Genomic DNA, 26,772 nt, shown 5'->3' on the forward strand with positions numbered 1-26,772 from the left:
TTGAGTGAAAAGTTTAATTTTTTTATTTTCAGACAATAATTATCTGTCCGTCCGTCCGCTATATTTGCCGGATTCATATTGCCCACGGAATAAATCTCCCATATGTAATGCACTCTCGTCCAAAGTAGCGAACAGTCAACGGCCAGCCAGGGAGCCTCGTTGGCAGGAATACTCTCTCTTCCGTGCGCTGTAGTCGACTGACGTCGTGTGTTTCGATGTTTGTTTAGCTGTAGCGTCCCCATACTATAGCACAGTTACCTCGCATCGGACGGACGGACAGATAATAATTGTCTGAAAATAAAAATTTTCACTCAAGGGAGACTTGAACCAAAGACCTTACGTTCCGCAACTGGTCACGCTAACTTCGGGACCACGGCACTCCTGAGCTCAGACTCCCACTGATGTTGCCTATCTTGCAATGGACTCCTAAGTTTGTATATTTTGCTTATTTGTTTCATACTTCCACACAACTTCTTCCCGTTTTCTCGATTGATCTGTGTTCGGTTTTCAAGGCCTATCCACTGTGCCAACCTATAACTAAATCTGAGGGGGGTGCGATGGGGAGGTTCCCTCGTGAGCACGCCACCCAACACGATATTCTTCATCTCAACGACTGCTTCACAGCGTGTGGCATATGGATCCTACCCACCGACACCAGCTTTTCTGAAATGGGCCGGTGGGAACTCTCCCTGCAATATATCCTACGTTCCCGTAACCCTTCTGACCTCAACCTTTGTTAGTCATTGTCCTCTCCCATCAGCCTCTTCCCTGTTTCCATATAAGCACCATACAGCCCTCTATTCCACAACACACTTTTTTCTTCTCTCCTTTTCCACTACTCCCCCCCTGCCCCAACATCATCGTCTAACCACCTGACTGCACCTAGCTGCCCCACCCTCTCTCCACCTCGTCCCCACACGCTCCCCAGCAGCGCTCACCGTCCCCCACCCCCTAGCCTGCCACGTCTCCCCTCTCCATCCCAGCCTCGTCCTTACCCCCACCCAGTTGCCTCTCCCATCATGCACTGCTGCTGGTGCTCGTAGTACGGCTGCAGCTCCCAGACACTGAGGTATTTGAGTTGTATTTGCACTCTGTGTGTGTGTGTGTGTGTGTGTGTGTGTGTTTTTGACAAAGGCCTTGTTGGCCGAAAGCTTATTTTGCGAGTCCTTTTGTGGTGCCTCTCTGCATGTCAGCATCTCCTCTATGTGGTGAGTAGCAACTATCCTTTTCATAATATTGTTAAACAGGAAAGAATGTCTTTTAATTTGTCATGTTTAAGAGAAAGTGGACCACCCTATTTTGTTTCAAATATGTCCGTTAATGACTTACTGCTCGAAGGCCTTTCACATTTCAATAGGGAAACCAATTCCTGACAGCCATTGTACATATCACAAAACAATGTCAGAGTAGGTTGTTGCAGGTCGACACAAAATACTGGTCTCAGACACTTTGCTATACAGAACTTCTGTTCATTACACACTCTTTCAGGTTTGCACAATAAATGTTTCAGTGCAGAGAAATTGTAGAAAAACCTTCAAGTAATTTGTGTTAACTGGAATGACTTTCTGTTTTTGAATGTTTTAAGAACCTGCAATATTTCTTTGAACTAAAATTTTGATTTGATTTTCATCTAGCTCATAAGCAAGACCATTAGTTTTAATTAGCCAGATCTTGTCTTGGTGCATAACACTCTCTGGGTAGCATGCTGTGTACAACCTGAAGAGAGCTGTGTTCAATGCATTTGAAATGAACCGACTTCAATGTGTACAACCAAAATCGCACTAACATCCAGTTCTCGTTTTGTCTGCAACAACTGCCCAAATACATTATTACTTCTTCATCTTTGGTGTCATGGTATTCAAAATATATCTTTATACAATTTGCTACTTCATCTGGTCCTCTTTTAGATATTGGTTCACCCCAGTGGAAAAAATGACCCCAATGAGCTACAGAGGAATGGGCACTGAAATTGTGGACCAGATTTTATACCTGTTAAAAATTTACCCTATGCTCAATTTAGGTGTAGTGTCTGTTGCATATCAAATGTGATTACATGAAAATTATTACCTTGTTTTGCTACTATAATTGTTTCTTGTATTGTCACCATTTGAAATGCATTTCTGAATGTTTTGACAGGAAGTGATGCAGCAGCCAATGTCACTTGGCCTTTATTCAGTGCCTTGCGTTGTTTGGTACTTGCTTTCACTTCATTACCATCACCTGTTAGCATTCATGTTTAAGAGCCTTCAGCTTTACATCTTGTTATCTTTGAAATAAATTCAGTGCAATTCAAATCAATTTATAACGAAATTTCCATTTGTATGGCACTTTCTTCGTTCAATACCACCACGTGCTCGTGTTTTGGTTTAACAGCTTTTTGTCCTGTATTTTCCGTACTCTATTACACTGTGCATTTAAATTAAATTTGTTTCTTAGCTCACGTTTTGACTATTGTTTGAGTATTTTAAAATTGAGGGAGTGGCGTCTTTTTGCAGTCACGTGAAGTCATGGTCAAGGGTCTCTGTTTTTTTCTTTTTTCTTCTGTGTAAATCTTATCAATTGCTTCTGGGTGTTAAGTGAGTGTACAGTTAACCCATCCTTCGATTATTCCCATTCCATAAACCACTAATTTAGAAGCAGACTAAAAATCGAGGTTTAAGGTTTATGAAGTATGGAACTTAATATATATCAAGCACTAGCAATCACCACATTGTAGTACATTCAAGCGTTTTTTTCGTGAAGTTATCAAAGTCAATAAATTTTCATTTTTACTGGTAATTCTATTCAGGCTTTCCGTAACTGAAATTCATCCCACACCTTTCCCCACCTCTGACCCAGGGTGCATCCTGCAGCACTTCCTTCCGCAATAATTCAATACAGGGCATTGTTTTTCATGGACTATGAATTATTTATATTATGCCAAGGCTAGCTAGGTTGGACCTTACATTTTTAAATGCATGGCTGTAACTACCAAATCAGAGCCAAAACTATTTAGGCCCCAATCTTTAAGTATGCAATTTCCTGTGAAGTATGTGAGATAGTGGTTTCTCTATTTAATATTCCAATGCCTACAACTAATAAAGCAAACTTTCAATATAATCACCAATATCACCTCAAATGCATTAATATACGTAATTAATTAGTAACACACCATTTCCTGCTCCAAAACCTTTAATAATTTGCAAGAATCACAATATTATGGTGTGGTTATTGAATATTTCTTTGAACTACAATTTTTATTTGATTTTCATCTAGCTCATAAGCAAGACAATTAGTTTTAATTAGCCAAATCTTGTCTTGGTGCATAATGCATTGATGGGCTGAACTATATCAATAGTTTCCTAACTTAGCAGTGGTTCTTGAAATTTTGTGAGCAGCCTTTTATGGAATAGTTGGCATCTATCTTCATGTGTCTGCCAGTTTAGGTTTGTTAACATCTTTGTAATGCTCTCCTGTGGCTCAAAATAACCTTGTGTCATGCCTAAAAAGTTACTCTTGTGAGTAAAACATGATTAAAGACCAGTGTCAGGTTTTGTTAGCACCATAGTGTTGTAAATTAAAAAGAGAATTAAATTACAATGAGGATGAAAACAAGAAAGTATCTCAAGAGTGTGTGGCTCTTCCTACCTGTGCGGTGTCCACCTCTCCAGGTTGGACCCTGTGGTCAAAGGGTTCCTCTTTAGGGACGACAAAATGCTCAGCTTCCTGTGGCAGAAGATGTCTCATTATAAAATGATCCAAGTTCTACATCATTTGCTAAGCAAGCAATGTAGCAAGTAACAAATACCGGGAATGGCGAAGACAAGCTCTCACATATAAACGAAAAGCTAGTATCTTCTGAACTTGCAATGTAGCTAACATCACAGAAATTTTGTGCAACTTATATTTTACCATCACAAAAAATGTTCAAATGTGTGTGAAATATTATGGGACTTAACTGCTGAGGTCATCAGTCCCTAAGCTTACACACTACTTAATCTAAATTATCCTAAGGACAAACACACACACACACACACACACACACACACACACACACACACACACACACACACCCATGCCCGAGGGAGGACTCGAACCTCCACCGGGACCAGCCGCACAGTCCATGACTGCAGCGCCCAGACCGCTCGACTAATCCTGCGCAGCTTACCATCACAGATTGATCAAATTATCAGTGAAGAAACTAATTTTAAATTCCTAAGATTCAAGATGGAGGGAAAGCTTTCCTCAAATTCTTCACAACAGAATCTTCCGTCACTACACTGGATTTCACAGAATGGAACAGAAGAAAACATAAAAAATATTCCACATGCATTTCACACAGAAACTGTAAACAGAACTGGACCACACGATCAAGAACTCTCAGGAACAGAGGAGTGACAATGACACTGATTGTGTCTATTAACATCTGAACTTGTGTTATTATGGTGGATTTTGTTCTTTTGTGCTTTCGTAATTTTTATTTATTATTTTCCTTTGACACAAGGAAAAGGTTCCATGAGGAATATTTTTTCCCCCATAAAAAGAGGCCTGTTGTTGTTGTGGTCTTCAGTCCTGAGACTGGTTTGATGCAGCTCTCCATGCTACTCTATTCCTGTGCAAGCTTCTTCATCTCCCAGTACCTACTGCAACCTACATCCTTCTGAATCTGCTTGGTGTATTCATCTCTTGGTCTCCCTCTACGATTTTTACCCTCCACGCTGCCCTCCAATGCTAAATTTGTGATCCCTTGATGCCTCAGGACATGTCCTACCAACCGATCCCTCCTTCTAATCAAGTTGTGTCACAAACTTCTCTTCTCCCCAATACTATTCAATACCTCCTCATTAGTTATGTGATCTACACATCTAATCCTCACCAATCTTCTGTAGCACCACATTTTGAAAGCTTCTATTCTCTTCTTGTCCAAACTAGTTATCATCCACATTTCACTTCCATACATGGCTACACTCCATACAAATACTTTCAGAAACGACTTCCTGACACTTAAATCTATACTCGATGTTAACAAATTTCTCTTCTTCAGAAACGCTTTCCTTGCCATTGCCAGTCTACATTTTATATCCTCTCTACTTCGACCATCATCAGTTATTTTGCTCCCCAAATAGCAAAACTCCTTTACTACTTTAAGTGTCTCATTTCCTAATCTAATACCCTCAACATCACCCGACTTTATTCAACTACATTCCATTATCCTCGTTTTGCTTTTGTTGATGTTCATCTTATATCCTCCCTTCAAGACACCATCCATTCCGTTCAACTGCTCTTCCAAGTCCTTTGCTGTCTCTGACAGAATTACAATGTCAACGGCGAACCTCAAAGTTTTTATTTCTTCTCCATGGATTTTAATACCTACTCCGTATGTTTCTTTTGTTTCCTTCACTGCTTGCTCAATACACAGAACATCGGGGAGAGGCTACAACCCTGTCTTACTCCCTTCCCAACCACTGCTTCCCTTTCATGCCCCTCGACTCTTATAACTGCCATCTGGTTTCTGTACAAATTGTACATAGCCTTTCGCTCCCTGTATTTTACCCCTGTCAACTTCAGAATTTGAAAGTGAGTATTCCAGTTAACGTTGTCAAAAGCTTTCTCTAAGTCTACAAATGCTAGAAACGTAGGTTTGCCTTTTCTTAATCTTTCTTCTAAGATAAGTCATAAGGTTAGTATTGCCTCACGTGTTCCAACATTTCTACGGAATCCAAACTGATCTTCCCCGAGGTCCGCTTCTACCAGTTTTTCCATTCGTCTGTAAAGAATTCGCGTAAGTATTTTGCAGCTGTGACTTATTAAACTGATAGCTCGGTAATTTTCACATCTGTCAACACCTGCTTTCTTTGGGATTGGAATTATTATATTCTTCTTGAAGTCTGTGGGTATTTCGCCTGTCTCATACATCTTGCTCACCAGATGGTAGAGTTTTGTCATGACTGGCTCTTCCAAGGCCATCAGTAGTTCTAATGGAATGTTGTCTACTCCCGGGGCCTTGTTTCGACTCAGGTCTTTCAGTGCTCTGTCAAACTCTTCAAGCAGTATCTTATCTCCCATTTCATCTTCATCTACCTCCTCTTCCATTTCCATAATATTGTCTTCAAGTACATCGCCCTTGTATAAACCCTCTATATACTCCTTCCACCTTTCTTCCTTCCCTTCTTTGCTTAGAACTGGGTTGCCATCTGAGCTCTTGATATTCATACAAGTGGTGCTCTTCTCTCCAAAGGTCTCTTTAATTTTCCTGTAGGCAATATCTATCCTACCCCTAGTGAGACAAGCCTCTACATCCTGACATTTGTCCTCTAGCCATCCCTGCTTAGCCATTTTGCACTTCCTGTCGATCTCATTTTTGAGACGTTTGTATTCCTTTTTGCCTGCTTCATTTACTGCATTTGTATAATTTCTCCTTTCATCAATTAAATTCAATATTTCTTCTGTTACCCAAGGGTTTCTGCTAGCCGTCGTCTTTTTACCTATTTTATCCTCTGCTGCCTTCACTATTTCATCCCTCAAAGCTACCCATTCTTCTTCTACTGTATTTCTTTCCCCCATTCCTGTCAATTGTTCCCTTATGCTCTCCCTGAAACTCTGTACAACCTCTGGTTCTGTCAGTTTATCCAGACAGATCCCATCTCCTTAAATTCCCACATTTCTGCAGTTTCTTCAGTTTTAATCTACAGTTCATAACCAATAGATTGTGATCACAGTCCACATCTGCCTCTGGAAAGGTCTTACAATTTAAAACCTGGTTCCTAAATCTCTGCCTTACCATTATATAATCTATCTGAAACCTTCTAGTATCTCCAGGGTTCTTCCATGTGTATAACCATCTTTCATGGTTCTTGAACCAAGTGTTAGCTATGATTAAGTTATGCTCTGTGCAAAATTCTACCAGACGGCTTCCTCTTTCATTTCTTACCCGCAATCCATATTCACCTACTACGTTTCCTTTTCTCCCTTGTCCTACTGTCTAACTCCAGTCACCCACGACTATTAAATTTTCGTTTCGCTTCACTACCCGAATAATTTCTTTTATCTCATCATGCATTTGATTAATTTCTTCATCATCTGCAGAGCTAGTTGGCATATAAACTTGTACTACTGTGGTAGGTGTGGGCTTAGTGTCTATCTTGGTCACAATAATGCGTTCACTACGCCTAGAGGCCTAATATCTGAAATAATAAATGTTTTATGCTATACAACACTGAGACACTGTGCATATGCACTGTCCAGTCGCATTAACGTGACCTCCTCCTGCAGCGTGAACCACTGAGAGAAATGCAGGAAGAGTCGACGAGGTTCTGGAAGGTGCCGACAGGGACGTGTCCAGTGTCGTGCCCAGTTACGTCAGGTCTCTCGACTCGGAATCTACAGTGCAAACAGCCCGATTCAGACAGTCCTGCTGATTCTTGATTGGGTTTAAATCCGGGGAGTTTGGTGGCCAGGCGAATACACTAAACTCGTCCCGGCAGTCTCCGAGCCACGCGAGTACGCTGTAAGCTGTGTGACACGATATATTGCCCTGCTGGTAGATGCCACTGTGCCAAGGAAAAACAGACTGCATGCAGGAGTAGACATACCCCCAGGATAGACACACACTCGTGTCGATCCATTCTGCCTTCCAGAATGACGAGACCACGTAGGGAACATTCTGAAGACCGTAACCCTCCCTCTCTGGCCCGAACACTTCTGACGACTGTTGCAGGGTGTTTGCTATCTACCTGTCAGAGCATAAACTGTCGCTCATCTGGAAAGGCTACCTGTCGCCACACACTGGACGTCCAGTTCTGGTACTGGTGTGTAAATTCCAGTCTTCGTTGCTGATCGATAGCAGTCAGGATGGGTGCACAAACCAGGTGCCTTTTGTGGAGGCCCAAACGTGGCAACATTTGATAAACGGTCATTGAGGAGACACCGTTTGTGTCGATTATGACATTTGGTTTGTGGGGCGCTCAACTGCGCAGTCATCAGCATCTGTACAAAGTCCCAATTTTCACACAGTCCATTTTCTTTTCACAATCCAATCTAGTCACTCTCACAAATGATGACAATGATGATGATGATGATGATGATTGTAGTGAGACTTTGAATTTCGCCGCTCTACACTCGTTCCCTCAGACATAAATTATACAGTCGCAGCGGTACGAGCGCTCGACAGAAGAGAAAATACTAAAATTGTAACTCTTTTTTTTCTATCCGTTTCTTTATTGTCTCTCGAGGGCGGAAGCTTAATCCAGACGTGATCTGATGGAGATGAAAAAAAATTATTAATGCGTAGACATATTGTGGAAGTTGTTATGATATTTGGAGGAGGGAAGCAACGTAAAATAAATTGCATTTAATATCGAGACGGTTTTGTATACGTTAGACATTCCTGGACAATGAAACTTATTGCAAGATTTCGGAGCAGACTTTTCACGCAGAAATGAAGATGGAGATTTTTGAAGACCTGGACGCCGCACAAAAGAAGACGTGTTAACGTGGTAAAGAATGAACTCCCATCTACGCCATTTCCCCCTGTTACTCACATTTGTTATTCTCTGTCTTTTTTCAAACAATTTTTGTAGTGGCAATTGGTTTGACTTTTGCTCAGAAATGCACAATGACCACCCCAACAATAGCTTTTCCGAATCACGAAGTCTGATAACTTTTCTGTAATACGAAGTCCGATTTGCATTTCATTCTTTCCCTTTTTTCACGGTCATTAACGATTTTAAAAAACCCCTTTTTACTCACGATTTCTTCCCACATTTTCAACCTTTTCTTTTCTTTTCTTTTTTTCTTTTTTATTAACCACTACATGATGATGATGATGATGATGATGATGATGATGATGATGAAGTGACGAGGACAACACAAACACTTAGGTCCCAGGCAGAGAAAATCCCCAACCTGACCATGAATCGAACCCGGGACCCTGTGATCCAGAGGTAGCAACGCTAGCCACTAGACGGTGAGCTGCGGACGACACAGTTGGTAGCCCCTCGGTTCAACTGGGCAGTCAGTTGCTCAACAGTCGCACGTCTATTCACCTGAACACACCTCCGCAGCCAAAGTACACCCCCGTCATCTGTGGCCAATGGTGTGTCACAGCTGCCTCTGCACTGGTTTTCAGTAGTGCCATCTTACCGTGCACAGCACGCTTTAACCCGGTCAGCACACAAATGGTTCACCAACTCGGCCATTTCGGAAATGCCAACTGACACACTTTACACACCCTCCACAGGTAGCGCTGCCATCTGCTGACTGTGAGTGGTTATCGCAGGCTGACATTGAACGCAGGTCGTGGTCGTATTAAAGTGACTGGACCGTATAAAAATATAAACAGACAACGGAATTTTCATTAAAAACTTTTTTAACTACGAGAAATCTGCTCTATTAAGGAAGGGTATACAGTTTCTTGATATTCATCTTGTACTTGTAAATAAAACAGATGTACATTACCGTATTTACTCGAATCAAAGCCGCACTCGAATCTAAGCCGCATTCGAATCTAAGCCGCACCTGAAAAATGAGACTCGAAATCGAGGAAAAAAATTTTCCCGAATCTAAGCCGCACCTGAAGTTTGAGACTCGAAATTCAAGCGGAGAGAAAAGTTTTAGGCCGCACCTCCAAATCGAAACAAAGTTGATCCATTGTAATATGAGACACAATTTAGGTCGAATGAATGACGATACAGCCACAGTAATTTGGTTCAAGTCGTAAGCTTAGCAGTTAAGCTTTACCAGGTAGCCGTTGCTATGCATCAGGTGCTCCGTCCGTATTTACACGGGTACCCTTCCTTTTTCACGTGCTTCATCTGGTTTGAATTGATTGCTTATTTGTATTTGATCTGATAAGCGCAGTTTTCTTTGTTATAGGTGTTTACGTCACTCTAAGCTGAAAATGCATTACTGTACTGTGTCATGCATTGTTTGTTGCATTCTGATCGTGCGCGTTTACGGCCTGTCGCCGCTTGCGGCATGGCTTGCTTTCGTGCGCGCTACCGCCGCTTATAATAAAATAAAAAAAAAAGGAGCGGAATCATCTCATTAGTGAAACAATGGCAAGAGACTGCTATTTGTTGTTACTTACACTACTGCTTTCTTTGATAATGATCAACAAGAACCAAATAATAAACTGCGTTATGATAGATGATGTTCTGAACGAAAGTTTAGCGAAAATTTTTCTCTGTTTGAAAATCTTTGCAGGCACCTCTTTAGTTCATTACATTCTGCACAGAAATTAGAGTCATCTTAGATTTAAAAATCTAGTCAATTGCCGTGCTTCATTTCTGACTGTATCACTATTAGGCATAAGAATAATACGAATATAAACATGACATGATATGTATATTCTTCCGTGTTTGCTGTTGTCTCACTCTAGTTTCGTAGTTTATTAGGCAGACAGGATTTAAATGTGATAGCACCAAATATGAAAGAATACATGGCAAAATGTTTATATTTGTATTATTCTTACGGTGAAGAGAATACTGTATGTGATTCAAATTTCATCAGGTTCCTATTAGCAACCATCTCTTCTCACAGATAGGAAAAAATTCAGAACGTAGAGTTGGCCATACTGACAAACATCCCAAACAGTCTTTCCAGTTGGATTTTCGCAGTACAGTGAAATGCTGCTACATTTGAAGATGAACAATACGGAATTTGTATTTACTTCGTTGGATAATGTATGAAAATGCAGTGGTTGAAACTCGGGGCGGAGAAAAATAGCTCGTCTTCCACCTTTTTTTTTTTTTTTAATTCTTTTACTGACGCAGAGGTTTTGGCACCAGTATTTATCTTTGTGCCTGCAAAGCATGCCTATGTAGCGCTACATACATTCGACGGCAGAAGTTAGTTGTGGCGGCAACTACCAACATTTTTCAGAAATGCCGCTTACTCTGCACTCGATTCTAAGCCGCAGGTGGTTTTTTTGATTACAAAAACCGGAAAAAAAAGTGCGGCTTAGATTTGAGTAAATACGGTATGTGATCAAATGTATCCAGACATCCCCAAAAATATAAGTTTTTCATATTAGGTGCACTGTACTGGCACCTACTGGCAGGTACTCCATATCAGCGACCTCAGTAGTCATTAGACATCGTGAGAGAGCAGAATGGGGCGCTCCGTGGAACTCACCGACTTCGAATGTGGTCAGGTGATTGGGTGTCACTTGTGTCATACGTCTGCACGCGAGATTTCCACGCTCCTAAACTTCCCTAGGTCCACTGTTTCCGATGTGATAGTGAAATGGGTATGTGAAGTGACACGTACAACACAAAAGCGTACAGGCTTACCTCATTTTTTGGCTGACAGAGACTGTGGCAGTCCAAGAGGGTTGTAATGTGTAATAGGCAGACATTTATCCGAGATCATCACACAGGAATTCCAAACTGCATCAGGATCCACAGCAAGAAATATGAGAGTTCGGCAGGAGGTGAGAAAACTTGGATTTCACTGTCGAGCGGCTGCTCATATGCCAGACATCACGGCGGTAAATGCCAAACGACGCCTCGCTCGGTGTAAGGAGAATCGACATTGGACGATTGAACAGTGGAAAACTGTGGAGTGACGAATCACGGTACACAATGTGGTGATCCGATGGTATGGTGTGGGTACGGTGAACACCCGGTAAACATCGTCTGCTAGCGTATGTAGTGCCAACATTAAAACTCGGTGGCAGTGGTGTTACGGTGTGGTCATACTGACCTACACCACTGACCTCAAATTTCGATTCTATCTCTTATCGCTCTGCAACACTGTGCCTAGATATTTAACTGACATGACTATGTCAAGCAGAAAACACTAATACTCTACCTGTAGATCACAAAATTGCTTTTCCTACTCACCCTCATTAACTTATATTCTTCCACATTTACAGCAAGCTGCCATTCATCACACCAAACAGAAGTACTGTCCAAATCATCCTGCAGCCTCCTACAGTCACTCAACAATGACAGTCCGCTGTACACTACGGTGTCGTCAACACACAGCTGCAGGTCAGTGCTCACCCTACCCGCCACGAGCGTTTACGGGTACAAAGAACCGTCACAGCTCTCTGGGGCACTCCTGACAACCCCCTCACCTCTCACGGACACACACGTCCCACGACAATCTACCGGGTTCTTTTGCTCGAGAAGTCTTCGAGCAACTCGCATATCTGGGAACCTATTCCGCACTTTCGTACCTCCGTTAAGTCTGCAGAGCGGCACCGTGTCGAATGTTTCCTGGAAATTTAGGAATACGGAATCCACCTACTGCCCTTCAACTAAGTTTCATAAGGTATCTCGCAAGAAAACGGCGGGCCCAGTTTTTGAAGACGACCGCCGTTCACGGGAACTACGTCGCTGTTCCTGCCGATAGTGGGAGTTTGGGAGGGGTGTGGAGAGATTTTTGCCCAAATGTCAGTACAGTGTGGTACTGAGGGAGGCTTTTTGGCACGGAGTATTCATACAGTTCCTTGCAGTGCCAAAGGAACTTTTCTTTATGTACCGGTTCACTAAGTAAGGCGATATGTTATTGAGAATACAACACTGCATGTAACAATTGCTCTCTCAGCCCCCTTAACCTCCATGCAGTTCAGCCATCCTTTCCAAAGTTTTCCAAACCCATCCCAGAAGCAGCTCTGTGGCATCGTGCACATCCACTCTCACACTGCCTCCACAACATCGTCGTACGACAAAAACTTTTTCATTCGCAGAGGTGCTGCCGTGTCAGATCGAGAAGGTGGAACTCACCTGAGGCCGTGTCACATTTGTACGGTGGGTGTTCCGGAACCCTAAACCGATATTTCACACGGAATGGATCGCTTTCCCAGGTGCTGGTTGGGCAAAGGTACTACAATTCTGTTATTCCCTGTTATCGTTATTTACACAGTGAATAACTGTGAAATAAGAAAAGAATATTGTCCGTGATTTGTACTGAACGTGGGGTACAAATTAATGGGTATTTGTATTCTTACTGGAAAGCCGTCAGTCGTATCACTTAACACTAATCGCAGCAAAAGCACATTTTAACTGTTAGTTTACACTACTACTGAAGATGTAAATAAACAATTTATTGGTGAATGTAGTATATGGAGTGGAGGTTAACTAATTTTTTGAAATGACTGTGTGTATACTGTTGTGTGTCTACTCTTATCTTCTTGGTCACTACAGGAGTAATATAAATGGGCCAGAAAGGTGTTTCTACTTTCCTCACTTAATCCTTTCCAATCAAATTTTTCTATCCACTGCATTCTGCTCAACTCTTATCTATTTTACAATAATGGAAATGTGTCAGACACCGTCCAACATCAGAGCTACTCTGACGAGTCAAAACATTACGAGCACCTACTTAATAGCTTCTCTGTCCGTCTTTCGTACAAAATACATCACCGATTCTGCACATCACGGACCTGACATTTTCTCGGTAGGTTGTGGAGGTATGTGGCATTAGATGTCTATGCACAGGTCACATAATTCACGCAATTAATGGGCCACCAATTTGTGTACGTGGTGATGGCACCTGATAGCAACCCAAATGGTTTCTGTAGGACTTACATCGGGCAAATTTGGTCAGAGACACCAATACGAGTTCACTACAGTCCTCCTCAAATCACTGTAGCACGGTTGTGGCTCTGAGACACAGACAATTATAGTGCCGAACGGTGACATCGCTGTCTGGGAAGACGTCGGGCACGTACGGGTGCGAGTGGTTCGCAACAGTCAGTGTGGCTTCGATTAGTACTACAGGCCCGAACAGGTGCAGGAGAACGTCTCTCTAAGCATAATACTGCTCCCACCGTCCCGAGCCCGCATCTGTGGTGTGCCGCTCGTTTCGAGTTGCCGTTCACATCGACGACGGTATTTGTGAAGACGGCTGTCGACCTAGTGTAGCAAAAATGCGATTCACGCAAAGAGCCGACAGGTTTCACCGATCGCCTGTCGTATCCCGACGGTCCCGTGCCCGCTGCAATCTTAACCGACAATGTCGTCAGGTCGACACGTCGTGCTCTGCCGTGGGGCTCCACGTTAAACAGTGTACGACGAACTGTGTGCTCCCAAAAACTTGTAAGTGCACCGGCATTTTCCTCTTTCGGCAGAGATGCCACAGATCACTGTCTATCCTACTTTACAGAGCACACGTGCCTCCGAGCGCCACATTCTGTGAAAAGTCGATGACTCCAAACCGTTTGGCATATAGTGTCCTCCGGCCTCTTTCTGTAGACGATCGTGACGATAGCACACGAACATTCGACCAGCTTCGCCATTTTCGAGATACTCGTCCACGAGCTCTGCGTAATGATAGTCGGCCCCTTGTCAAAGTCACTTACCTCACTGGATTTCCCCATTTGCAGCTCACATCTTACATACTTTTCTTACTGCGTCACTTGCCCACAACACACCAGGTGGCATCCAGTGTTGGGGTGGGCTACTGTCACAATGTTTCGGTTCATCAGTGTACAGCAACAAGTTACAATGTCGGCCACAGTCTGACTGTGGATCAGGAAGGGTTAACACTGGTTCTCCAAGTTTTGTGAGCAGCCTTTCACAGGATACTTGGCATCTAGTTTGAACTGTCTTCCAGTACAAGTCCTACATCACCTCTGTAATGTTCTCCTGTGGATCAGAATAATCTCAATTCGAGCCTAACGAGCTACACGTGCAGATAAAGTGTGATTAAAGATCAATGCTAGGTTTTGTTGGCACTCTGGAATCGTACCTCAAACTGAGAAATCAATCAGTCGAAAGTACAGATTGGAACACGGATAGTTATGAAAAGGACAGATTGCTGTTCACCATAAAGACAATACATCAAGTTGCAGCTGGGCACAACAAAAATACTGTTAATACTGAGTTTTTGGCCAAAGCCTCCTTCCGAAAAGAAAGGTAAACACACACACACACACACACACACACACACACACACACACACACACACACATATTCACACAGGCAGGCACACCCCTCTCTCTCGCTTTTTGCAAAGGGTACCACGTCGGTACAACATGCAGCTGCACAAAACAGGCTGGATAGGTGGATTTCAATGTCTGCTTCACAACCCAGGCTATATGAATCCTTCCCTCCACCACCAGATGTCCTGAACTGCACAGATGGGAGTTATCTTAACAATATATTCTCTGCTCCAGGAATGATCCCAGCCTCAACCTACAGTAACCTACTGTCACCTTACCCTCCACCACCTCTGTCCTATCACCTCCTACCAATGCACGTACCCTCCCGCTGTCTCTTCTCTCTGCTAACACAACCATCGGTCTTTTCCCATCTCTGCTCCCCCCTGACACTGCACCTGGCACTCTGTCCTGCCACCTTTTAGACCCTATATGTTCCACCCGTCTCCCTACACCCGTACCCTGCTATCCCTCCCACTTCCCTGTCCCTCTCCAGACTGCTGCTTTTGTTCAAAACAACAATTGCACTCTGGCCGGAGAGAGCAGTCGTGTGCGTGACGTGTGCCTGCTCGTGTGAATGTATATTTGTTTTCCTTTCCTTTCTTTTCTGAAGAACGCTTTACCTGAAAGCTCAGTACGTAACAGTCTCCCTGTTGTACGTGTCTACAACTAAATACGTCATCTTTACAGTGAGTAGCAATCTATTTTTTTCATAACTGTTAAGTAGAGTAATAAATAATAACTAAAAGAAAACCATCTGCGAATGTGAGGTACTCACTGCCTGTGCGGGATCCGGCTCTCCGTGTCGCCTGTCATCGTGAAATGGTTCCTCTTTCTTCACAGTAATATATTCAGATTCCTGTGACAAAAGATGCTGCATTAAAAAAATGATTAAAGAATTACATATTTTGTATGGAACATAGCAAATAATAAATACCACTAATGAAGACAAGTTCTCACATACAAATGAGAAGTTTAACACCTTCTGAAATTACAATGTAGCTCGTGTCTTAACAACTTTGCACAAACTGCATTTTACCATCACGGCCTGCTCAAATTATCAGTGAAGACTGTTACATGAAACTATGATTTTTTTTTCCTGTTTTCCGTCCTACAAAAAGAAGTAAATCTCACAAACCAAAAAATTATTTAGGCTTTACAGTAGCTGGAGAAAGATAAAGCCTATTACTGTGCAAAAATAACAAGACAAAGATATGAAAAAGAGAGAGAGAGAGAGAGAGAGAGAGAGAGAGTGAGTGTGTGTGTGTTTCCAGCATTATAAAGAAAACAAAACAGCAGATAACTGAAAAGGTGTTACGTATTGCCTTTCAAACGCCAGTCAGTCCAAAAAGTTTTGAGACTGAATTAATAAAAAATACAGGAAAGTTAAGACGGTTGTTTTAATGCTTCAAGTGTTCTACACAGTACCCCTTCACTCGAGTTCAACACGCACAACGGTTGTGTGAAAGCATCAGAAAAGTTCTCGCTTAAGATGTCATTCAATTCTCGTAGCACACTGGCTCAAATGTCGGCTGTCGTCAAACTGTTAGCCCTTCATATTAATTTCTGCACTACGACTTCTGTGGTAGGCTCACACAGAAAACTGGGCCTCGTCACCTGTGACGATTTTTTTCCAGGAAAGAACTGTCCACATTTTGCATCCGAATCGAGTTGCGGCACGTGTGCGAGCGTAGTCCTTCTGTTCGGAACTTGAGGTGTGCAGCAGAAACTTTGTGCACTCTCTGCAATTTGTGACACACCTCTGACGCACTACTTAATACTGGCTGCTCACAACTGGCTAGTCCGGTGCAGAGCTGTCAGTCACAGTTGCCAGTTAAGGTCGCATATGTAGTTACTGCTCTGGTCACTAATGTGCCAGGAATAAAGCCAGTATCTGAACTTTTTCAACGGACGGTGTAAATCCACATACGAGGTGACGCACGATAAGTCACGCGATCGAATTTCGATCCTACGAGTATACTATTCGGGCAATAGCTTTCAAATTGTGCGTTCAACTTTGTGCAGTTCATAGAAATTATGCCAGACGGCGTTACGAGTTCGTCACTTCTGTCGCGAGTCCGCCATTTCGGTCGGCCGCGACGGCGGACAGAGGACGGTCGACCGTCGTACAGGAGACGAAGACTGCGTTACTGTTCTAGGTGACGGACGGCGTTACACTGCGAGTGGAACAGGACGGGAAACAGCTACTAGTGGTACGGGATACCCTCCACCGAGTGCCGTGAGGTGGATTGCGGAGTATCGATGTAGACGGAGAACGTCATCAGACACAGCTTATGGGACTGTCACGACTGATAAAGGCACAACACAAATCTGTCGTATCTGCATCGCAAGTACGTATTCGGCTGCAACTAACGAGAATTCTTGTCTTAAGTCACCATTCGTGAAGGGGCACAAGGGCTTTCCTAAAAGCAGCACATCCAAATGGTACTAGTTTTATTCCCCTCCATCGTCGTCTCCAGGGAGCTTCCTTTTAAGTTTTAAAGCCTCTTATACACATTCAGATTCTTCATTTTTTTCATTTCCTTATTGTTTAACACGGTAAGACACGTCGCGCTTTTGTAAATTGCACTTCCTCCAAATATTCAGCATCTCGTGATACATTAAACATTTTGCAAAGCAATGTTTTCGTGTAAAATTGATAAGAATCGGTGCGACAGAATGTCGTCTCGCCACTGCCACTGTCGGGAGGCACCGCTGGTCGAAACTGATCCTCTCGTATTTCACAGCTGACGCTTCTCCCGTGTTGCCACAACCGAACGGTGTACGCACATTTTCCTCGCTCCCCGCCACGCTGCAGGTGCTCACACTCGAAATCGGCGAGTTCTTAAGCCCCGGCCTGGAGCCAGGTAGGCTCTGCACAGTGGGTGCTTCAGCAGCTCACAACAGAGATTCTTAATACACTGGATTGTTTTCACAGCCGTACGGCAGCAGCCATTACTGTGAAGCAAAATCACCCCTTCTGGAAGCTTCCTTTTCCTCTTCATTTAGATTTTGGGTTTCAGATCGTGCAGTAGGTCACGGTAGCAGTCTTTAATTGACATTTAGCAGTTACGAATATATTTTAGCAACAACAGACCTTCCAATCGTAATTTGAAAATATTTACAAAACGATTATTTCATTTTTGTTTAAAGTCAAACCGGCAGGGATCAGTGCAACACAGCTTCCTACAGTTTCTAAGGGAGAAGATATCACAGTTTGTGGTCATTCTGTGTAATCAATATTTAATCGATGTGTAAATGACTTGCAATTATTAATTGGTATCTGTGACTTGCACTGGAAGTCACTCTGTCTCATGATATGACATTTATCACAGGAGTTAAACATTTAACTGTAAATTTATATTACTGCTATAGGTGCAAATAAATATTCTATTGCTGAAAGTGAAAAAGATATGCCACCTGAAGATTACTCATTTTCTAAAATACTTGAAATGAATGAAATGGAAAGGAACAGTATTTTATAATGTCCAAGACCTCCACATTCAGCCGACATTACACCGCTTTATTTCTTCGTGTGGGGATTCGTGAAGGACCACGTGTATGCGACCAAATTGGACAACATTCCTACATTGTGACATCGTATCACTAATGCGATTGCAATAATAAAAGAGAAAATGCTACAAAGAACGTGGCAAGAAATTGAATACAGACTGGATATTCTTTGTGCCACAAATGGTTCACATATAGAGGTGTATTGGTGATAAATAAATAAATTCTTTGAGATACTCTACAATGTGGTGCATTTTTCATAGACATAGTTATTGTGGTTTTTTTCCCTGTTTCTTTGAAATCAGGGAGGTTTGAGTGGGACACCCTGTATAAGATGGTCTTCACTGCCATCAAGAGCATTACAGATGCCACAGTTCTTGAAAAACATTTAACAATGTCTTCTCTCACTCTAGACCACAACTGTTTTATCCACTGACACACTTGTTTGATTGGAGGTTGTTTTAAAGTTCCCTCTGGCATGAATTCATGTTGGGTTTCACCCATCATCATTTGTTCCATTCCTCTCTCACGCACACTTTATTTACCGAGACATCAAAACGTTGCACTTGTGAAATAAATCCTCCCCGAATCACAGCAAGCTCTAGCACCTTTCCTTCTCTCCCACACTCACTTAATCCATAATTTCATAGCAGTCTCGTCCACCCGACCCTTGTCGTGTGCACGAACACCACCACCTGTGAGTATTTCAGAAGGCTTTGGTACTGTTTTGAACTTGAAATTGATCGTTGGGTTAAGTTTAGTACTGTCAGCACAACATGAGAGGACAACAGTGTAGTGCATTTTTTCATGTCCACTTGCTTTTACAGTTGCAGTTTTAACATATTTCATGGCAACAGTTCTGTTACTCTGCACATAGAATATCAGGGGAGTTTCGTCCATATTCTCTATTGGCCATAGTTCAATACTGGCTTTCTTTATATGTCGACTAATAAAGCGATGGAAAGATAATATTTTCTCTTCATAGTCTTTTGGCATTTTGGTTTTGGTTCTAACACTAAGTACACGATACTTCGTAACCCTGTAGCACCGACCAACTCCACCACTAAAATCTGTCGAGTTCCACTGCAGCGGTAGCTTACGAGAGTGTATTTGTATCATTTTTGTATTAATTCCAATGGCATTTTTAGTGTTCTCGAATTCATTTCAATACGTCATTTTCTAGTTCTGGCCATTTTGCATTCAGTTCTCTAATGGAACATTTAATCTTCTCCATTTTGTTCAGCTCTTCTTTACTAGCCTGCCAGTCACGAACGGTTTTTTCCTGTTTGTGGAGGGCCGAAATGCCGCTCAGCTGTTCCGTTTCCATGTTGTTCTGCATATGCTATTACTTTCAATTTGTAGCCCGTGTCATAAAAATATCTTTTATCCTTTTCCATTACAAAAATAGTGACAAACAAAAATATTTTACTGATACTGATAATACAAATCACTTTCAGCTAAAGTTAATCGGCACTTCACACTGCAATGGTGTACCATAGCCTAGACAGTGTTCTGGTTTGTAATTTAGGGGGAGGGGGGAGGACGATGTGGGAGGGAGAGTGTGTTAGCAAGCTTGCAAATCCCCGTGACGCACGTTCGTCGCATCGGTGCACTGCCAGTTGAATCCACTGTTGCCAGATGGAGATAGGTTTCCCGCAGCATCGAAAATGTGGCCATTTTTAAGACTGGCGGGAATTTTAAATCGAGCACTGTACATTTTTATATTGATTTTGAGTATAAGATACACCTGAATTTTGTTGGCAATTTTTCAAAGATAAAAGAGCGTCTTATAGTCCACAAAATACGGTACTACAGCCCCGTACACGTCAGTCTCACGGAGACCGTGAAAACATGATTAAACTCATTAAGGTGCACACGGAAGCATTTAAACAGTCATTATTATAGTGCTCCATATGTGAATGGAAAGGGAAGAAATTTTAATACGTGGTAAACTGCACACACAAATGATACTCTCTACTGACATCTGATGGTGAAATACTTGTAAAAACTTACAGAGGACACAAACTATATTTCATACCTGTACCGCGTCCTGTCCCTCTGCCGCCGTGTCCTCCAGTGGCTCCTGCTTCACTGCCACAAACTCAAATCCCTGCAAACAAGAAACAACATTACAGTTTTTTTATATGTGGTGAAATTTGTGACGATTTTCTGTCGAAGCAAGTAAAGAACAGAGTTGTCTCATTCATAAATATTAGCTGCTAGTGTAGTGCTATAAATACCAGGGGTAACAACCCTCCCTTTTCTGAACAAATGACATTGGCTAAATATTTGTATTTACGTCAGTGCAGTTATGTGAATTATAATTCACCACCTTCACACAAATGCGTTTCTTTCTGCATTTCAGGCATAGTGTAGCAGGACAATGTGAGATTACCCTACTTGTTTTTATACTTCCCAGCCCAATATTTTTTTTCGACTTTATCATCTCTTTTCATTAATAATCCATATAGCATGTGAAAGCAAAATTACGAAATTCTTATTCGTGCAATATTTCACTACACTTTATAATTCATAATACAATTTAAAGTCTGCTGATGACAGTATGCAAGTGGATCATATGGAAATATTTTACTCAAAAAAATATTCGTAATTTATTATACACTATGTGATCAAAAGTATCCGGACACCCCCAAAAACATATGTTTTTCATATCAGGTTCATTGTGCTGCCACCTACTGCCAGGTACTCCATATCAGCGATCTCAGTTCTCATTAGACGTCGTGAGACAGCAGAATGGTGTGCTACACGGAACTCACGGGCATCGAATGTGGTCAGGTGATTGGGTGTCACTTGTGTCATACGTCTGTACGCGAGATTTCCACACTCATAAACAGCCCTAGATCCACTGTTTCTGGTGTGACAGTGAAGTGGAAATGTGAAGGGACACATACAGCACAAAAGCGTACAGGCCGATATCGTTTGTTGACTGACGGAGACTGCTTAGAGTTGAAGGCGGTTCTAATGTGTAATAGACAGACATCTATCCAGACCATTCCACAATAATTCCAAACTGCGTCAGTATCTACTGCAAATACTATGACAGTTAGGCGGGAGGTGAGAAAACTTAGATTTCATGGTCAAGCAGCTGCTCTTAAAACCACACATCATGCCAGTAAATTCCAAACGATGCCTCACTTGGTGTCAGGAGCGTAAACATTGGATGACTGAACAGTGGAAAAACATTGTGTGGAGTGACAAATCACGGTTCACAATGTGACAATCCGATGGCAGGGTGTGGGTATGGAGAATGCCCAGTGAACATCATCTGCCAGCATGTGTAGTGCCAACAGTAAAGATTTGGAGGCGGTGATGTTATAGCGTGATCATGTTTTTCATGGAGGGGGCTTGCACCCCTTGTTGTTTTGTGTGGCACTGTCAAGGCACAGGCCTACATTAATATTTTAAGCACCTTCTCGCTTCTTACTGTTGACGAGCAGCTTGGGAATGGCAACTGAATCTTTCAACACGATTGAGCACCTGTTCATAATGCACAGCCTGTGGTGGAGTGGTTACACGACTATAACATCCCTGAAATGAACTGGCCTGGACGGAGTCCTGACCTGAATCCTACAGAACACTTTTGGGATGCTTTGGAATGCCAATATCGTACCAGGTCTCACCGACCAACATCGATCCCTCTTCTCAGTACAGAACTCTGTGAAGAATGGTCTGCAATTCCCCAAGCAACCTTCCAGCACCTGATTGAACGTATGCCTGCAAGAGTGGAAGCTATCATCAATGCTAAGGGCGGGCCAACACCGTATCGAATCCCAGCATTGCCAATAGGGAGGAGGGAGAACTTGCAAGTCATTTTCAGCCAGGTGTACAGATACTTTTGATCACATAGTGTACCTGCTAACTACGTGCTCATCGAAATGGCACCCCCGCTAAAAATGGTTTGATTTAAGACTGCCACAGCTCATTCCTCATTCTCTTCTTTCAAGCTAAGATCTTACTTTTTTTTTTAATATTTCTAAAATTATTCATATGCAAAGTTCTAGCTTCCCCAATATTTCACCCTGAGACAAAATTTTGTAGTCCTGACTTCTCTATTTCCAAAAATGTATACTTTTACTGAATTAATCTCTTAGTTTATTCAGTATTCCAATTAGAAAATTTCACTATATAGAACATTCTTGGCACCATTTGGGGAATCCCTGAGCATATTAAAATTTCCATCACATAAGAAGTACCATTATTTTGCCATATTTAACCATACGGCTTTCAGTTAAACAAATATACTTTACTGCTTACTGTATCTTTCATTTTTTCTATTTTTTATGTTAATATCCAAAAGGTAACTGAAATATACTTTACTGTCTTGTAATTTCTGTAGTTAAAAAGTGAAGATCTCCATTAGTCTGACAAATGTCAGTTCTGTGTGAAACTTCTGTCACAACACTTGGGGCATGTGCAACGTATCAACCTATATTGTGAAATATAGGTCGTAACAACAGCCACCTTATCATATGATCTCTTTAGTACACTGAAGAAAAGAAAAATCAATTGTGTTGTGTTACATTATTATTAACCATTTAAATAATGTAGCAGTTACTGGAAGAAAATTATCTTGACGGATTTTAACATATTAAACACCTGGCAGCATTCGGTCATTGGATATGCTGAACCAAACATTTAAATCTCTTTATTCGATTCGAAACAATTATCTTTTATTGAATTTGATATCCTTCGTTATTCTGACTTTGTTATTTTATGTTTTTTATGTATTTGTTTACATTTCCACCTGTGGTCACATTGTTTGTGGAATTAGTTTTGCCTTGTGGAACCAAACGATCAATGGTGGATATTTTGGGTTTTAGTTTAACACATTCATTTCATTTCAGATTTTGAACTAAAATGGGTAGCAGAGGGCTCTCAGATGCAGAAATCGCTGAAATGTTGACAACTCTTTTTGAAGACGATGCCACAGGCTTCTCCGATGACTCCGCTGAATACCCGAATGTTTCACCTGGTGACACTCCCAGTTTGACTTCTGAGGACGTTGGTGACAAACACAACACAGGATCAACTGACTCTGAGCCTAATGGTGATGATCCTCTTGTGAATCTTTCAGATGAAGATAAATGGGAACCTATAGCAGGGGACAAAAGTAATTTTACTTTCTCCTCTCCAGACACTGGTGTTCATCCAAAAGCTTCAAGGACTACCTCCCATCTCTTATTTTCAAGACTTCATTGACGATAATATTATACTGCTGTTAGCTGAAGAGATCAATAGGTTTGCTGCAGAAAAAACTACTGCCACCAGAACTCCAAATCAACGGCTATCAAAATGGTTTGACACCAATACTGATTAAATGTATAAGATTTTGGTGATTATTCTCTGGACAGGGGTTATGCAGTTTCCCAAACTGGGGTACTAACAATCCAAAAAAAGAATGCATGAAAATGGAATTCCAAAAATAATGAATCTTAAGAAATTTGAAATGTTACCTTCGATATTCCACTTATCAAGTAATAGCAAGAAAGAGATCCAGAAGAACAGGCTTTTCACAATCTCACAATTTGTGGATATCCTGGGGAAGAAATTCACGGAATCCTGCACTACAGAAGGAGCGGTTTGTATTGGTGAAAGCAATGCACCATTTTGTGAATGTATTTACTTTTGACAATACATCCATAAAAAAAAGACATAAATATGGGATTAAGGTTTTCAAGCATTCTGTTGGTGGAAGTTATACTTGATTATTTGAAGTCTTCACTGCAAGGAAAGAACATATGATATATCTGTCGCTGAGAGGCTGGCAACAGAATTACCGGACTGACTCTTAGGTAGTAACTGTGTATCGATAACTGGCACACAAGTGTTTCGTATCTAGAATGCTAACCCAGCGAGAGACGTTTGTTAGGCACATTCGTGCAAATCGAAAGAATAATCCCCCCGATGCCGTCGAGGCAAAAATGTAGTCCTGAAGTGGAAGGCTAAACAAGACATGCTAATGCTCAGTACAAAACAAAAAAAAAAAAAGAAACAAGTAAGCCCACTACAGTCATCGACTATAACAAAGGAAAAGTCTTTAGTGACCCCTCTGATCAGATGGCCTCATACATATGATATGTATAAAGATCTGTCAAATGGTACAAGAGACTTGTCTTCCACTTCATCACTTCTACATCCATTATAAATGTTCTGTATTTGTACAATGAAGTACACAATAAGAAAAATTGGCAGCAAAAATTTCAAAGAAACTCTTGTCCAAGCACTCGTGTATCCTACATTGGATCCAAACTTGGCAAGACATTTCAGCTGCAAGCCTAAGCACTTGCTGAAAGAGTACGAGAGGCACAAGAGCATTACCAGCAAAAGGTGCAGTCCATGCTACAAAATCATGACCCAATGGCAGAATGCTGCTTATGCTCGCAAAAGTGTAGGGAAAAAAAATTAACACACACTCTCGGACATGAAACTTACCAGCATACATCGAATGTTCCCAAAAACACCACTGAATGCATGTTTACGTGAAGGGAAAAAACTTTCCTTCTCATTCCGTACAGTAAGTCTCCCTTGACCCATGGTTTTGGCTGACTTTCCCACAATCTACCCCTTTTCCTAAACCTCTCCAGTCCCTTTTCCTGTACCCTTCTTCCTTCCCCTTCAATCCTTCTGCCTGAAGAAGGGGTCCCCAGCTCTGAAACCTCGCCAATCACAACAGTCTCTTATATGTGTGTTCTGCCATTGCTCGGTGAGTAGATTTTTTATCTATCCAGTTAAATGATTGTATATCTAAAAACAAAGACAGACACACAAACAAACACAAACATACACACAAGTTTCAAGCTTTCGCAACCCACATTTGCTTCTTCAGGAAAGAGGGAAGGAGAGGGAAAGATGAAGGGATGTGGGTTTTAAGGGAGAGGGTAAGGAGTCATTCCAATCCCGGGAGCGGAAAGACTTACTTTAGGGGGAAAAAAGGACAGGTGTACACACACACACACACACACACACACACACACACACACACACACACACACACACATATCCATCCACATATACACAGACACAAGCAGACATTTGTAAAGGGGGTGTACACAGCAAACTTATTACCTGGCCAGTGTGCCAGTAATGTTGTGTTTATGCCGAAGAAACAGGGAGGGGAGATATTAATAGTGTACACTCTAGTATTCCCCTATGTTGAGCGCTCTCACATGTCTGTACATCAATGACCTGTGTCACTGCTTTCACACAGAAATTAAACACTGACTGCCACTTTTTCACAATGTTTTTGGCATGATACCACTATGAAGACATTTGTCCACAATGTAATATTAAGATCTACCTATGTTTATCTGAAGTAGCATTAATACAACCCCATTAATAATGTAGAAACCCAAATCCGCAACTCCTGTGGATATATTTATCTTGTGGTCACTGTTGCCTGGAGATGATTTTATGTTTGAAACAGTGTCTGAGGCTGGACGTGATAACAACTTCGCAGAATATTTTTTTTTTTTTCCATGGCCATCTTCCGCAGCAGCTGTTAAAATCTCTTAGTATAGGTTATCCATCTTGATCTGATTGCAATCTAATTAAAAATAAATACACCTGACACATTTCGCTTTTATTTATAAAGCATCTTCCGTGGTTATTCTGTAAACTGGGTGCATATGTTTGTACATTTTTTATTGTTTTATGTTAAAAACAGTGTTTTCTTTATAAAGTTGGTCTGCAAGTTACTTACGGTGTTTCTTTACATGTTCTGCTCCCTCCATCCTTGCTAGCAGCGGTTGGTGTTGAAAGGCTTCATTTCACATTTGCACTGGGCTGCTTTTGGCATTCTGCAGTATTTCATGCCTTGCAATATTTACACTTCACTTTCTTAAACTGTTTCTCATCGCACACTGCCACAGAGTTTATGTCTGTTGGTTTGTTTACATTCACGTTGTGGGAGTTGCAAACCAGTGAAACTATATTGTGTGTGTGTGTGTGTGTGTGTGTGTGTGTGTGTGTGTGTGTGTATTTGAAAAGAGCAGGTTTTTGTGTATAATGTCTATAGCCGGCAGCACTTTTTAGTCTGTGTGTCACATGCGTGGGGGGGAGAGGGGGGGGGGAATTTCAGTTTCAGACTTTTCTGATCAGCCCTCATATGTCAGAGATGTCATGGAGTCACAGAACTTCTATTTCCTACCAGCGATTACGTCTATGTCTGTGACTGCACAAGACACCACACAAGGTGCATCTACAACACACACTTTTGTACGTGGTCGGCAAACCCTGGTGTGTGCTAAATAATTGCTGCTACTGCCGTAACATGTGCAAGGAGATCATATTCCAACTGTAAACGAGACTCTCGATACCACCCGACAAGAAAAAGTCGAGAGGAGTTAAATCTGGTAACTGTGATGGCTGTTTTTAGA

The 26,772-nt window shown here is 41.8% G+C and overlaps 1 protein-coding gene across 6 annotated transcripts in view; it reads right to left on the reverse strand.

Moving 5' to 3' along the window:
- Positions 1 to 26,772, reverse strand: part of LOC126108465 (uncharacterized) — a 170,789-nt gene that overhangs the window by 33,439 nt on the left and 110,578 nt on the right. For 4 of the 6 annotated variants that reach the window (XM_049913707.1, XM_049913704.1, XM_049913705.1 and 1 more), the window contains 3 exons: positions 20,415 to 20,486; positions 15,645 to 15,725; positions 3,628 to 3,705 (listed from right to left, as the gene is read on the reverse strand). In XM_049913707.1, coding sequence (XP_049769664.1) covers positions 3,628 to 3,705; positions 15,645 to 15,725; positions 20,415 to 20,486 — 231 coding nt within the window. The remainder of the gene's footprint in view (positions 1 to 3,627; positions 3,706 to 15,644; positions 15,726 to 20,414; positions 20,487 to 26,772) is intronic. The other 2 variants (XM_049913706.1, XM_049913709.1) reach the window with 1 other exon arrangement.

Source organism: Schistocerca cancellata, chromosome 11 (assembly GCF_023864275.1).
Source record: "Schistocerca cancellata isolate TAMUIC-IGC-003103 chromosome 11, iqSchCanc2.1, whole genome shotgun sequence".
NCBI lineage: Eukaryota > Metazoa > Arthropoda > Insecta > Orthoptera > Acrididae > Schistocerca > Schistocerca cancellata.